The 15,938-nt window shown below is 47.0% G+C and overlaps 1 protein-coding gene across 1 annotated transcript; it reads left to right on the top strand.

The window, feature by feature from the left end:
• The first annotated feature begins 9,924 nt into the window (after window positions 1-9,924).
• On the top strand, window positions 9,925-15,181 carry LOC132591472 (uncharacterized). Its single transcript, XM_060270101.1, has 3 exons — window positions 9,925-10,437; window positions 13,186-13,325; window positions 14,998-15,181. Exons 1-3 carry the CDS (start codon window positions 10,108-10,110, stop codon window positions 15,179-15,181), a joined length of 654 nt encoding a protein of 217 aa, XP_060126084.1. The 5' UTR covers window positions 9,925-10,107.
• The last annotated feature ends 757 nt before the right edge of the window (window positions 15,182-15,938 follow it).

Here is a 15,938-nt window from a genome sequence, read left to right as displayed (position 1 = left end):
GACACTGAGGTCCAGCGCCGAGGGTCTTCTGGCGGTTCCCTCGCTACGAGAAGCTAAGTTACAGGGAACCAGGCAGAGGGCCTTCTCCGTAGTGGCACCCACCCTGTGGAATGCCCTCCCACCAGAGGTCAAAGAGAACAACAATTACCAGACCTTTAGAAGGCATCTCAAGGCAGCCCTGTTTAGGGAAGCTTTTAATGTTTGATGGATTTCTGTATTTTAGTGTTTTGTTGGAAGCCGCCCAGAACATTATTATTATTATGTTCCATGCCACTCCAGTCTCTGAGTGGTGAGAGAATACAGGGGTTCCCTTTGTTGCAGCTCTTGCAATGGAGCCCACCCTTTTGGGATGCGAACGAAGACACTTAAGTGGCCAGCCAAGTTGTCTGACTAGCTCAGCAGAAGGATCCCCTCTTCGATTCTAACTCTCCCTGGGTACAGGACCCCAAGAACTGGAAGGGACTCGTGCCGTCATCCAGGTTGACCCCCTAAGCCCAACAACAATAATCAATCATAGAATCATAGAGTTGGAAGAGGCCACGAGGGCCATCCAGTCCAACCCCCTGCCGAGCGGGAAACTCCATCAAAGCATTCTTGACATGTGGCTGTCAAGCCTCTGCTTAAAGACCTCCAAAGAAGGAGACTCCACCACACTCTTTGGCAGCAAATTCCACTGCCGAACAGCTCTTACTGTCAGGAAGTTCTTAGAATAGAATCATAGAATCATAGAGTTGGAAGAGACCACAAGGGCCATCCAGTCCAACCCCCTGCCAAGCAGGAAACACCATCAAAGCATTCTTGACATGTGCCTGTCAAGCCTCTGCTTAAAGACCTCCAAAGAAGGAGACTCCACCACACTCCTTGGCAGCAAATTCCACTGCCGAACAGCTCTTACTGTCAGGAAGTTCTTCCTAATGTTTAGGTGGAATCTTCTTTCTTGAAGTTTGAGGGAGAGGCAGAAGAAGGTTCTGCGTCTATAGAAGTCCCAAGGTCATAGAATCATAGAGTTGGAAGAGACCCCAAGGGCCATCCAGTCCAACCCCCTGCCAAGCAGGAAACACCATCAAAGCATTCTTGACATATGCCTGTCAAGCCTCTGCTTAAAGACCTCCAAAGAAGGAGACTCCACCACACTCCTTGGCAGCAAATTCCACTGCCGAACAGCTCTGACTGTCAGGAAGTTCTTCCTAATGTTGAGGTGGAATCTTCTTTCTTGAAGTTTGAGGGAGAGGCAGAAGAAGGTTCTGCGTCTATAGAAGTCCCAAGGTCATAGAATCCTAGAGTTGGAAGAGACCCCGAGGGCCATCCAGTCCAACCCCCTGCCAAGCAGGAAACACCATCCAAGCATTCTTGACATGTGCCTGTCAAGCCTCTGCTTAAAGACCTCCAAAGAAGGAGACTCCACCACACTCCTTGGCAGCAAATCCCACTGCCGAACAGCTCTTACTGAAGGTAAATATAAGAAGCTCTTTCACGACTAAATGGTGCGAGAGCGATGTCAGAGAGAAATGTTGCAGTAAAATTGTATTCCAAAGCAAAGAACTGATCTGCCTCTGTGCATCCCCCCCCCCCTGCATAAAGCAGCTTTCGGGGCCACACATGGACTGTGCCATTATTCCCTTCACCCCACACCCCACCCTGAATAGCAATGCAGGGGTAGGTAAGAGGAGAAGAGCGCCTGGAGCCTTCCTAGACCCAACTGCAATCCTCAGAGGCTTGGGCAGATTTGCAATGCTAGCAGATTTTATTAGTAGCTCGGCTATTAGTGACGGAATGGGTTATTAGCGCTTAAAGCGGTGGAACGTTCTTGCCTGCCTTGGCTGCGGCTGCTTCAAGGCTCTGTCTCTCAGCTCAGAAAAGATTAGCAGATTCCTGATGGTGGCAGTAAAGGTGACCTCTCCCCGCCCCCCGCCCCCGTCCCCCCGTCTCTCCCCATCTTTCCAGTCCTTTATTAACCCCAGCTCAGCAAAGCTCAGCAATGCAGAAATGGTTTGTTTACAACCGTCCTGAAAGTGTGGGCTGGCGCACACCAGCGGCCTGCAAAAGGGGGGCCCTCCTATGCGCACAGAGGAGACAGTGACCTTAATAGACTAGAGAATTGGGCCAAAACTAAGAGAATGAATTTCAGCAGGGACAAACAGGAAGCTGTAAGGTTCTGCACTTAGGCAGGGATATCCAGATGCATGAATACAGGATGGGTGAGACGTGGCTTGAGAGCAGTACATGTGCAAAGGACCTAGGAGTCTTGGTAGACCACCGACTTGACATGAGTCAGCAGTGTGATGCAGCAGCTTAAAAAGCCAATGCAATTCTGGGCTGCATCAATAGGAGTATAGCATCTAGATCTAGGGAAGTAATAGTACCACTGTATTCTGCTCTGCTCAGACCTCACCTGGAGTACTGTGTCCAGTTCTGGGCACCACAGTTCAAGAAGGATACTGACAAGCCGGAACGTGTCCAGAAGAGGGCAACCAAAATGGTCAAAGGCCTGGAAACGATGCCTTATGAGGAACGGCTTAGGGAGCTGGGTATGTTTAGCCTGAAGCTGAAGGGGTGATATGATAGCCATGTTCAAATATATGAAAGGATGTCATATGGAGGAGGGAGAAAGGTTGTTTTCTGCTGCTCCAGAGAAGCGAACACAGAGCAATGGATTCAAACTTCAAGAAAGAAGATTCCACCTCAACATTAGGAAGAACTTCCTGACAGTCAGAGCTGTTCGGCAGTGGAATTTGCTGCCAAGGAGTGTGGTGGAGTCTCCTTCTTTGGAGGTCTTTAAGCAGAGGCTCGACAGGCATATGTCAAGAATGCTTTGATGGTGTTTCCTGCTGGGCAGGGGGGTTGGACTGGATGGCCCTTGTGGTCTCTTCCAACTCTATGATTCTATGATTCTATGATTAGGAAGAACTTCCTGACAGTAAGAGCCGTTCGGCAGTGGAATTTGCTGCCAAGGAGTGTGGCGGAGTCTCCTTCTTTGGAGGTCTTTAAGCAGAGGCTTGACAGGCATATGTCAAGAATGCTTTGATGGTGTTTCCTGCTCGGCAGGGGGTTGGACTGGATGACCCTTGTGGTCTCTTCCAACTCTATGATTCTATGAATACGGGTGGGGGGGGGGCACCTTGCTTGACAGCAGTACATGTGAAAAGGATCTAAGGGGCTTTGTTGATCACAGGCTTAATATGAGTCAGCAGTGTGATGCAGCAGCAAAAAAAGCTAATGCTATTCTAGGCAGCATCAACAGAAGTGTCCTGATCAAGGGCAGGAATAGCACTGCTCTAGTCTGCCTTGGTCAGATCACACCTGGAGTCTTGTGTCCAGTTCTGGGCGCCACAGTTTAAGAAGGATATTGACAAGCTGGAATATGTGCAGAGGAGGGAGGCCAGGATGATCAAGGGTCCGGAAACCAAGCCTGATGAATTGAGAAGACCGAGAGGGGATACTCAGTCTGACCCCGGTGTCACCCTCCCCTAAGGTTTTATCCTACAGATATTTAAATGAGGTTCCACTTGTAGATTCCCATTTTAAAATTGAATTTTAACATTGTATTTAATATGTATTTTAATTGAATTGTTTCTTTTATGCTTGTTTTGATATTTTTCTTGTTAGCCGCCCTGAGCCTGGTCTTGACTGGGAAGGGTGGGGTATGTTGTTGTTGTTTAGTCGTTTAGTCGTCTCCGACTCTTCGTGACCCCATGGACCATAGCACGCCAGGCACTCCTGTCTTGCACTGCCTCCCGCAGTTTGGTCAAACTCATGTTCGTAGCTTCGAGAACACTGTCCAACCATCTCGTCCTCTGTCGTCCCCTTCTCCTAGTGCCCTCAATCTTTCCCAACATCAGAGTCTTTTCCAAGGATTCTTCTCTTCTCATGAGGTGGCCAAAGTATTGGAGCCTCAGCTTCATGATCTGTCCTTCCAGGGAGCACTCAGGGCTGATTTCCTTCAGAATGGAGAGGTTTGATCTTCTAGCAGTCCATGGGACTCTCAAGAGTCTCCTCCAGCACCATAATTCAAAAGCATCAATTCTTCGGCGATCAGCCTTCTTTATGGTCCAGCTCTCACTTCCATACATCACTACTGGGAAAACCATAGCTTTAACTATACGGACCTTTGTCGGCAAGGTGATGTCTCTGCTTTTTAAGATGCTGTCTAGGTTTGTCATTGCTTTTCTCCCAAGAAGCAGGCGTCTTTTAATTTCGTGACTGCTGTCACCATCTGCAGTGATCAAGGAGCCCAAGAAAGTAAAATCTCTCACTGCTTCCATTTCTTCCCCTTCTATTTGCCAGGAGGTGATGGGACCAGTGGCCATGATCTTGGTTTTTTCGATGTTGAGCTTCAGACCCTCTTTTGCGCTCTCCTCTTTCACCCTCATTAAAAGGTTCTTTAATTCCTCCTCGCTTTCTGCCATCAAGGTTGTGTCATCTGCATATCGGAGGTTGTTGATATTTCTTCCGGCAACCTTAATTCCAGTCCAGCCTTTCACATGATGAATTAGTGTGTTAGCCAGGGCATTTGGATGTTCCCTAGTTTCCCTTGCATTTCTTGATATGGGTTTGTTATTTTTGTAGAAGTCCGTTAGGTGGTAGAAGCCTTTGGTTTGCCAGGTTTTTAGCGGGAGGTTTTGTGCTGCGTGATGGAATTGCCAAGTCACTTTCTGACTCTCTCACAAGTTTGCTCTTTAACCGGCTGCGGGTGCAAGGCAAGCGCACCTAAATAAACCCTTTATTTCCCTTCTCTCTCTCTCTCTCCCTCTCTGCAGGCAGGGCTCTGCACCCCGGGCTGATCACACGATGAACTGGAACTGGAGGAGGGAGAGTCCAGCCTCAGCCTCACCAGAAATTCTTCCGTTTGCCTGGAATTGGGGGGTGGGGGCTGGCTGGCTGCCCTCGAATGTCACACATTGGGAGGGGTGGGTTTTGTAAATGTGCACTAAAATTAAAAATTAAAATCCTATTTGGTTTACTCCTATTTTGTTTACAGTAAAGTGGCAGAGATGGGGGGGGCTGCCTGTTCAAAGTTTTGACTTGAAACTTAATATTTATACGGAAGAAGGGCAGATGGGGGGCGAACAGGGCCTCACTTCCACTTAGAATCCTAGAATCCTAGAGTTGGAAGAGACCACAAGGGCCATCCAGTCCAACCCCCTGCCAAGCAGGAAACACCATCAAAGCATTCTGGACATATGCCTGTCAAGCCTCTGCTTAAAGACCTCCAAAGAAGGAGACTCCACCACACTCCTCGGTAGCAAATCCCACTGCCAAACAGCTCTTACTGTCAGGAAGTTCTTCCTAATGTTGAGGTGGAATCTTCTTTCTTGAAGTTTGAATCCATTGCTCCGTGTCCGCTTCTCTGGAGCAGCAGAAAACAATATTTCTCCCTCCTCCATATGACATCCTTTCATATATTTGAACATGGCTATCATATCACCCCTTAACTTTCTCCTCTCCAGGCTAAACATACCCAGCTCCCTAAGCCGTTCCTCATAAGGCATCGTTTCCAGGCCTTTGACCATTTTGGTTGCCCTCTTCTGGACACGTTCCAGCTTGTCAGTCTCCTTCTTGAACTGTGGTGCCCAGAACTGGACACAGTACTCCAGGTGAGGTCTGACCAGAGCAGAATACAGTGGTACTATTACTTCCCTTGATCTAGATGCTATACTCCTATTGATGCAGCCCAGAATTGCATTGGCTTTTTTAGCTCTGCATAACACTGTTGACTCATGTCAAGTTTGTGGTCTACCAAGACTCCTAGATCCTTTTCACATGTACTGCTCTCAAGCCAGGTGTCTCCCATCCTGTATTTGTGCCTTTCGTTTTTTCTGCCCAAGTGTAGTACCTTACATTTCTCCTTGTTAAAATTCATCTTGTTTGCTTTGGCCCAGTTGTCTAATCTGTTGAGGTCATTTGGAAGTCAACAGATTAGACAACTGGGCCAAAGCAAACAAGATGAATTGTACATAATTTTCATTATGTACTGGGGCTGATGGTAGTTTGTCATCCAAAACATTTGGAGAGCATCAGGTTGGTGAAGGCTAATTGCAGTAAACATTAGGAAGAACTTCCTGACAGTAAGAGCTGTTCGGCAGTGGAATTTGCTGCCAAGGAGTGTGGTGGAGTCTCCTTCTTTGGAGGTCTTTAAGCAGAGGCTTGACAGCCATCTGTCAGGAATGCTTTGATGGTGTTTCCTGCTTGGCAGGGGGTTGGACTGGATGGCCCTTGTGGTCTCTTCCAACTCTATGATTCTATGATTCTATGATTCTAATCTAGGACAGTGGTTCCCAAGCTGGTTTCTTGGGGGGCGGGGAGGGCTTTGGCTTTCATTTTGGAAAAAGGCTAGTCTCTAGTCCCTATGAATATTAATATGTGGGTGAGCAGTGCATGTTGAAATTGCAGAAGCCAGAGCTGCAAATATTTTCAGCAGCTGAAGGTGTTTGCTCATTTTGCAAAAATATATACGAATTGCCTAAGGCAGCACTTCCTGGGCCCCGAATTTCAAATTAATTTCATGTTTAAAATGCAGAGGACACCCAGTTATGTGAAAGTCTCTGGAATGGATGTGTGATTCATAGCTGCCAAGTTATCCCTTTTTTTAAGGGATTTTCCCTTATGCTGAATAGGCTTCCTCGCGAGAAAAGGGAAAACTTGGCAGCTATGGTGTGATTCCTTGTCTGCCGTATTTCCGGCCTCTGCAGCACAAGAGACGCCTTAAAAAATCTTGTTTCATATATTCTTAAAATGTATTTCCTTAAATGCTCACTGTAACATTTGCTAATCTGTTTTCTGACACTCGAATGCAGGATTTATTTATTTATTTATTTATTTTAATAATTTTATTAGTTTTACAGATTACAAAAAAGATATATATAAGAAAGACGCTTACATAGACAGATTTTCCACCTTCTTTCCACCCCCCTCCCATGGGCCCTCCCCTGCCACAGGAAAATCCCATGCAGGCGGGTAGTTGAAGATGGTCCATTTTGTAGTTGAGTTTATGTCCCCCCCTCCCCCACCCCCCACCCCCAGAGTCCCCTCCTGCCACCAGAGAGCTCCAGGGGCAGAAAGCAGGGAGACAACCACCCAGCTATCCAGAAAGAAAAAAACTATGCTAAAAAAAAGAAAAAATTTCAGAAAAAATGATAAAAAAGAAAAAAGACAGAAAACAATAATAAAAACAATCTTTTCCAAATTTACATTAATAAACCATATTTTGTGGGCTTCCCCTACCTCCCCCCTTTCCCGGTTTTCATCCCTTTACTATCCTCTTTAACAGTTTCCTTATCTATAAACTACTTACTTTTCCTCTTCATAAAATTTTTAAACTTAGCTAATACCATTTTCACTAAATCTCTTAATCCCTATAATTCATAATCCAATTTTCTTCCCTTGCCTAATTTTTTCCCCTCAATAGACTTCTTAAATTTTTTAAATCCCTAGACTTCTTTTATTTTAACTTTTCCCATAATCAACTCTTGCACTCTAACAAATTCCAATATAACCTTTCTTCCCCAAATTCCGGCTACCTCCCTCCAATCCAGCAAGTTCCGTAGTCAACAATCCTAATTTGATTTTAATAATCCATCCTAATAATTACACTCCCGTCGAATGCAGGATTTAGTGTGGCTTGACAGTTGATAACTGGCTGTATTTGACAGACAATCATAGAATCATAGAATCATAGAGTTGGAAGAGACCACAAGGGCCATCCAGTCCAACCCCCTGCCAAGCAGGAAACACCATCAAAGCATTCCTGACATATGGCTGTCAAGCCTCTGCTTAAAGACCTCCAAAGAAGGAGACTCCACCACACTCCTTGGCAGCAAATTCCACTGCCGAACAGCTCTTACTGTCAGGAAGTTCTTCCTAATGTTTAGACAACACACAATGGTGTTCGCATCGGGCAGCATTTAATAGAAGACATTCAATGGCAGTTAGTATTTGACAAGCTTGGACACATGGTTACATTTGACAAATGCCAGAAGCAGATTAATGGCGAGAATGCTGGCAAATCTAAAGCACTCGGCCTAGGTCTAGGAGGTAAAAATATCATGTTCAAGACAGACGTTTGAGTTTTTCAGCTTTTGCTGTTTCAAACCCACACTTTTCACAGCACAATTCAGTATCTATGTAAACATTCTCTTCATCTCCTGTGAAACTGGCCTGCTGATAATGGGTTCCTTAACATTTAACCTTTTGACCAAGCATCATCATCATCTATTAATTGTACCCCTAGGGCAACGCTGGCTGGTGTGCCGCCATGTGCGGCGACGAGAAGGGCGATTTGTAGCTCGGCCAGGCGGCAAGCCACGTCCCGGTACACATGGCTGTTGCGAATCTCGAGTCTCCACGTCCGACCCATTACAGTTGGGCCAGGATTAGGTCCTCAAGAACTTGAAGGAGGCATTAACACGCTTGGGCAATGGCCTCATTCTGCCAACTGATGAGGTGAGGGTGTCCCTGGATGTTTCCTTTCCTCTTACAGGCCTCACTCCCCGCCTTGCCTTCTGCAACCCTCTCCCCTCTTTTTTTGCTCCACGGTCTCTTCTGTCTGGCAACAATAGTGCTTGGGGGAGAATACAGGACTGGTGTGGGAAATGTCACTGATATATCACAGGGTTCTGTCTTGGGCCCAGTCTTATTCAACATCTTTATCAATGACTTAGATGATGGGCTTGAGGGCATCCTGAGCAAGTTTGCAGACGACACCAAATTGGGAGGGGTGGCCAATACCCCAGAGGACAGGATCACACTTCCAAATGACCTTAACAGATTAGGCAACTGGGCCAAAGCAAACAAGATGAATTTTAACAAGGAGAAATGTAAAGTACTACACTTGGGCAAAAAAAATGAAAGGCACAAATACAGGATGGGAGACACCTGGCTTGAGAGCAGTACATGTGAAAAGGATCTAGGAGTCTTGGTAGACCACAAACTTGACATGAGTCAACAGTGTGATGCAGCAGCTAAAAAAGCCAATGCAATTCTGGGCTGCATCAATTAGGAGTATAGCGTCTAGATCAAGGGAAGTAATAGTACCACTGTATTCTGCTCTGGTCAGACCTCACCTGGAGTACTGTGTCCAGTTCTGGGCACCACAGTTCAAGAAGGATACTGACAAACTGGAACGTGTCCAGAAGAGGGCAACCAAAATGGTCAAAGGCCTGGAAACGATGCCTTATGAGGAACGGCTTAGGGAGCTGGGTATGTTTAGCCTGGAGAAGAGAAGGTTAAGGGGGGGGATATGATAGCTATGTTCAAATATATGAAAGGATGTCATATAGAGGAGGGAGAAAGGTTGTTTTCTGCTGCTCCAGAGAAGCGGACACGGAGCAATGTGAGTGTGCCTGGGTTTGAGTAAAGAAACCAAACCAGTTGAATTTCTGCCTGCTTTACTAAGAGTAGTCAGAGGCTTGCAACCTTGTAACAGGGCGGAGAGCTATCCCTTTTAGACTCCCTGGCCAGCTGCAAGTGAGAAAGGGTGGTGGCGGCGAACTACTGGGAAATTGTTTTGACTACGGCTCACAAGAGAAGTGCCGAGTTGTGTGTTTCCCACAAGCTGCTCAGGAGATTGGCTGGGACAGGCAAGTCAGGAGATTGGCTGGGACAGGCAAGTGAGAGCCACCGACCATTACATGGCTGGCAGCGGTTGGGATTAGTCCACCCTTGAGCAGAAGTTATAATTTTTGAAGGATTATTTTATTCCTGAGGAAAGTTACGTTTTTTAGAGCGTGCACTATTTCTTTGAGAGTTACACTTTGGTAACTAGTTAGTGAGGATGGCTGAGTCTGCCAGGAGAGCTGAAGCTGAAGACTCTGCCGCACAGACTTTGCAAACTGTCGACCAGTGGGGGCAGGGAGAAGATTCAACTTTTCACCCCTGCTCGTCCAAAGCACCAAGCCGGGCTGCGTCGAAGGCTTCCCCCCCCCCTTGTTCTTGGATGATGAGGAAGGAAAGGGAGAAGTGACCAGCTTACAGCACCCGGGAGTTACAGGAGTCCTGAGGCTGGGAGCCTCTGAGCCTCGCAGAATTCGGGAAGAGAGGGTGGCATCCAGTTATCCCAGAGAGGCGTATGCTGCAGTTTCTGAACCAGTGGTGCGGGTGAGAGAGAGAGAGATGGGACAAGCCCCTCACCGAGAGTATGTACCTGGGGACCCCACGGATTTTCCAACCCGGCGCCGGCATGCAGCGGAAGCCCGTTCAGTTTTTCCAGAGGACTACATCTACAGGGAACTGCCCCGTCCGGCAAGAGAGAGGCGTGCAGCTGAGAGAGGCTACGAAGAGCCCGGGAGGTACGCCAGAGACAGCCGGGATGCAGAGTTCCTGAGACTGCCCAGCCCACCTAGAGCCGCTTCACCGGAGCGTTACTGGGAGCCAAGAAGGTTGCCTCCTCGGCAGACGGAGGACGACTACTTTATGCGTCCCAGAGCTTTGCATCTCCAAGACCTGGGGTCGGCAACCTGCAGCTCCGGAGCCGCATGCGGCTCCTTTACAGCTTTGCCGTGGCTCTCTGCCCCTGCCTGGCTCACGCAGCCTCTTTAACCCTATCGGGGCTTCCTACTCGCCGGCTCCGAAATGGTGGACTTGCCGAGGCTGGAAGAGTTGGGTGACGGAGGCACGGATAGCCCAGCCCTGATAGGGTTAAAGAGACACGCTTGCTGGGAAAGAGAGAGGCGGGCGTGGCTGCGAGACGGGAGGCGGAGGTGGGGCGAGCGGGAGAGGTGTGTAAGGGGTGGGGGCTCGTCTCTTTCCTAGGGGGGGGAAAGAGGGGTAGGAGGGTGGTCGAGTGCTCTTGGTTCGCTTTATTTATGAGTTCTGTGTAGCAGAGGAGCTGGCACTGGAATTTTGTGAATCGGTTAAAATCTCAATTTTATATTAATTGTTAAAGTAAAGCCTCCTTGCTGGCTGCTTTTCGTTGATCAGTCCATTGTAACATCAGCGGGTTTGGAATGCACACCTATTGTCTTATCTGATCTCTCCCAATTGAGAGTGTCAATTGAAAGTGTAAACACATAGCACCTTTGAAGTCAGGAGCTGAAAAAGGGGTTTCCTCAGTCTTAGAGTCCCATCTGTTACTCATTCATAAAATGTATAAGGTCCTTTTTCCTGCCCGCTTTTGATGACAGGACCATAGCTGCCAAGTTATCCCTTTTTTACAGGGATTTTCCCTTATGCTGAATAGGCTTCCTCGCGAGAAAAGTGAAAACTTGGCAGCTATGGACAGGACGGAGGAAATAACAATTAAATGTTGGGGTGTTTTGACCTTTTGTTTGAATGATAAAAAAGTGGTTTCCTTTAACAAGATCTACCATTTGAAGTGTATTCCACAGGATGCAAGGCTGTTTTCCAATCCAAACCTGATAGTGACTTTTCTCTTTTATTTTCTCTTTCCACCCCTTTCCCCATGCTTCTCTCTCTTTCCCCACACTCCTCCCCCCCCCAAATTCCTTTTAGGATTTTCAGTTTTCGCTTCACTCCCCCCCCCCCCCTCACGGTGTTTCCCTCTCAAACTGGTCCTCCTTTTCTTCTATCCCCCCCCATCCTCATTGCATCCTTCTTCTCTCTGCCCCCCTTTGCCACACACACACACACACACACACACAGAGAGAGAGAGAGAGAGAGAGAGAGAGAGAGAGAGAGAGAGAGAGAGAGAGAGAGAGAGAGAGAGACTGTTTGTTCCCCTGCCCCCTTTCCTTGCATGTCAGAACTGGAGCTTGAATAAGTTCTTCTTTCTGCTCTGCTACAATATAAACCTACCCTTCACATTCTTGAGCACTGTTCTTTCATTCACCCCCCTTTTTTGCTTGCTTCTGTTCTATAGCTGCAATATCAGCTCTCTCCCCCTTCAATACATACTTCAATACAGTAAATCTCTTGCTGATTGGTGCTGATTCAAAGTCTCTTGGAGGGCACCAGGTTGACAAAGGCTGCTTTACACAGCCAGCGTTCTACACTTCCCCACCTCTACTTGCTCCCCTGTGGTTTGTGTGTGTGCCCCGCCCTCTTCGCCCGCTCTGCCTTTCCCCCCTCCTTCCCTTTGGAAAAGGGAATACTCTTCCATGCCTTTTTTCCTGCTCTGTAACTGGATTAGTTTTGAGCATGGAACAGCTGTATTAAAAATCCAGAGAATGCAATAAAGCATCACTTAATATTTGGTTAAAGGATTATTTCATACAATCATAGAATTGTAGAATGGGAAGGGTCCCGAGGGTCATCTAGCCCAACCCCCTGCAATGCAGGAATCCTGCCCACAGCTGTGAGCCATCCCTGGGTAGGCTCGAACCACCAGCCTTGTGGTTAACAGCCAGACGCACTGACCCATCAAACTGTAAAGAGCAACTGGTTCTTATTATTAAACAATTCCTGCACCTGACATACAGAGGAAATGAATCATAAGCTATCTCTGTGCTGTGAAAAAACAACAACACCTCTACAGTATTGATTGTTAATTTCTGCCAGGCCAGACTGTTGCTCAAAGGAGCAGGAGTGGTGAAAGAAGTTTGCAACCTTAATTTCATATGAAAACAGCTGTCTGGCAAACTGCTTTCTGAAGCACTTTCCCCCTCTTTTGAAAAGGCATGGGGCTTGGGCCAAGCAGGGAGGGGAGGGACTTCAGGCAGGGAGATGGGTGAGGGGCTGGGTGAGGTGCAAAGAGAGGTGGGTTTCGGTTAGGACCGTTAGGTGTAAAGGGGGCAGGGTTTCGTGAGCTGTGGGGGAAATAGGGTTGGCAAAGGGGATGGCGAGTGGAGCAAGCAGGGGTGGCAGCCTGTATAGGATGAGGGGCTTACATCTAGGCATGCTAGGAAGCCGCTACCCCTTTGGACAGTTTTAGAAATGGAGTCAGGGAACTAGGCTGGGAGTGGAGAACAGTGTGTTCTTTAGAGGCTGCTGGATCAGGCCAATGGCCCATCTAGTCCAGCATCCTGTTCTCACAGTGGCCAGCCAGACGCCTGTGGGAAACCCACAAGCAAGACCTGAGCACGAGAACTGTTAAGTGAAAGTCCTTTTTTTCTTCAGATTGACAGCTGACTGCACGATCCTGTATATATAGCATTAAGTTAAGAAACAATATATGCAGTGTTATATTTGTTTTAAATGTCGCAATGGTTTTGCGGCTCCCAGTTTTTTTTTTCCTTCAGAAGCGGGTCCAAGTGGCTCTTTTTGTCTTAAAGGTTGCAGACCCCTGTCCAAGACGGTGAAGGCAGGCCAGTGGAGAGTCGGGCACCAACTTACCAGGACTACCCTCCGCCGGAGCGGCGTGGTGAGTTTTCCAGAGGCGCGCCTCAACAGGTGACGCTGAGAGACTTTAATCTTAAATTGTTTTCTACCTACAGGTAGGTAGCCGTGTTGGTCTGAGTCGAAGCAAAATAAAAAAATTCCTTCAGTAGCACCTTAAAGACCAACTAAGTTTATATTTTGGTATGAGCTTTCGTGTGCATGCACACTTCTTCAGATACACTAGAAACAGAAGTGTCAGACCCTATATATATACAGAGGGTGGTGGGGGTGGGTGGGAATGGGAGATGGGCTGATGGGAGTGGTAAACCTGTAGATGGGTGTTAATGGCTGCTGATGGCTGCAATTAGTCCTGGGCTGAGGTGCTAAAGAAAGCTTGATCATGCATAATGAGATAAGAATCCGATATCTCTATTCATCCCAGGTGCTTCCATGGTTTTAAGCTTGGTAATGATTTCCAATTCAGCAACTTCCCTTCCCAGTCTGTTCCTGAAATTTCTCTGTAATAAAACAGCTGCTTTGAGATCTTGTATAGAATGTCCTGGGAGATTGAAGTGTTCTCCTACTGGTTTTTCAGTCTTATGGTTCCTGATGTCAGATTTATGTCCATTTATCCTTTGGCATAGTAGGGTTTGGCCTGTTTGTCCAATATAGAGAGCTGAAGGGCACCGTTGGCATTTGATGGCATACACAATGTTAGAAGATGAGCAATTAAATAGTCCTGAGATGGTATGTTGGATGTTGTTGGGGCCAGTAATGGTGTTGTCCGGGTGTATGTGGCAGCAAAGTTGGCATCTGGGTTTATTGCAGGCTCTGGTACCAGTGTCCATGTTAAGTCTGGTGGTTGTATTATTGTGGGTGAGGAGTTGTTTAAGATTGGGTGGCTGTCTGTAGGCAATGAAAGGTCTTCCTCCCAGAGCTTGAGAAAGGGAGCTGTCATTGTCCAGGAGAGGCTGTAGATCTCTGATGATGCGTTGTACTGTTTTAACTTGGGAGCTGTATGTGATGACTAGTGGTGTTCTGTTATTTTCTTTTTTGGGTCTGTCTTGCAGCAGGTTCTCCCTAGGTATCAGTCTGGCTCTGTTGATCTGTTGTTTATCTTCATCAGGTGGATATTTTAGTTCTAAAAAGGTTTGCTGTAGATCTCTTAGGTGAGATTCTCTGTCTGTAGAGTTGGAACAGATGCGGTTGTAACATAGGGCCTGGCTGTATACGATGGATTGTTTGGTATGTTTGGGATGGTAGCTAGAAGCATGTAGATATGTTTGTCGGTCAGTTGGTTTTCTGTATAAGGTGGTGTCTATACGTCCATCCTGTATTTTTATAGTAGTGTCCAAAAAATGTATTTCTTGCATAGATTGGTTGCCCCCCTTCAACTGAGAGGGCTGCTTCCCAACATAAAGTGGAGAAGGCTGTTTTCCAATCCACACAAGGGAAAAGTTCCCCTTTTACTCCAAAAGGGACTGTGTCAGCTGGTGGCGACCAGGCGAAGGCAGTGCCAAGCACAGTTATTTGCTTCCAGTGCAAAAATCCGGGGCACGTTCGTTCAGCTTGCCCCCTGTTTAAAAACAAGCCTCGCCCTGCCTTTACTTCCACCCCAGCTGTGAGAACCGTGCAGCAGATGCCGGAAAATTGGGAGCCTGAAGTTGCGGCTCCAAAGAGCGAAGGGACTGTTAAGCCTGAGGGGAAGGACCCCGTGCCACAATCTGTCGCTGGAGCCCCTGCTGGCAGTGTTCCTGTTGCGCCTGCTGTCCCTGTTGCCAATCTGAGACTTGTTGGAGCTCCTGCTATGTCAGCCCCACACATTGATTGGGCCAACATGGAGTTTAGTGCCCCAGTGCGCATAAACAGAATTCTAGTGACTGCGTATCGTGACACAGGCTCAGACATCACCAGCGTGTCCAAGGACTTGGTCCTGCCACAGCAATATCAACCAGAAATGACCATGCTGTAGGATCTGGACTCCCTCCATACAGACTGCAGGTGTAAATAGGTGAACAAACCATATTTTTTTAAGGTACTACAGTCTCCTCTATGTCTGAATTCTCCAAAGGACCACAGACCCTGGGGGAGTGCTAGGAGCACCATAGGCTCTTGCCACCACTCAGCAGAGAGAGTGGGAGGCACCCAAATTTTGTAACAATATAATGTAGCTTCCTATATTCACATATACTGTATGCTACTAACACGAGTTTGACCAAACTGCAGGAGGCAGTGGAAGGCAGGAGTGTCTGGCGTGCTCTGGTCCATGGAGTCACGAAGAGTCAGACATGACTAAACAACAAATATTCACATACACCTAACCTTTACAAAAGAGGATTCAGCTTTAGATCGTAATGTAGAAATGCACAGGCAACTCATCTGTTAGTAACTTGTTTGTGAATGTTATTTACAAAGCTGATGATGAGCAACCACTTTTCCGTGTTGCTAAGAAGCACTCTTCTTTAGTAAAAATTGAGAGAAGGAAGTTACTTAACATCCTTTAAAAGCAATTTCATCAGGGCTGAGATTCTCCAGCCTCTTCTCTGCTTGTCTTTAGGCATAATAAAATGTTCTGTTGCCAAATAAAAGAGCCATCAGTACATGAAATGCTAAGACAACTATCTTTTTTTTAAAAGCAATTTATTAAATTTTCCAAATAAACACATTAAACACATTAAACAAAAATAAACAAAACAAAACATTCAAAAACAAATACATCACACACAAAT

This window comes from Zootoca vivipara, chromosome W (genome assembly GCF_963506605.1).
Source record: "Zootoca vivipara chromosome W, rZooViv1.1, whole genome shotgun sequence".
NCBI classification, from domain to species: domain Eukaryota; kingdom Metazoa; phylum Chordata; class Lepidosauria; order Squamata; family Lacertidae; genus Zootoca; species Zootoca vivipara.
This window is presented reverse-complemented; position numbering and strand designations above follow the sequence as displayed.

Bases quoted from the DNA above. Each gene is read 5' to 3' on its own strand.
- LOC132591472 (XM_060270101.1), top strand. From the start codon at position 10,108: ATGGGACAAGCCCCTCACCGAGAGTATGTACCTGGGGACCCCACGGAT. The intron at 10,438-13,185 runs CTGGGGTCGGCA...CCTGTCCAAGAC, and splicing joins GAGCTTTGCATCTCCAAGAC to GGTGAAGGCAGGCCAGTGGA. The intron at 13,326-14,997 runs GTAGGTAGCCGT...TGCCAATCTGAG, and splicing joins AAATTGTTTTCTACCTACAG to ACTTGTTGGAGCTCCTGCTA.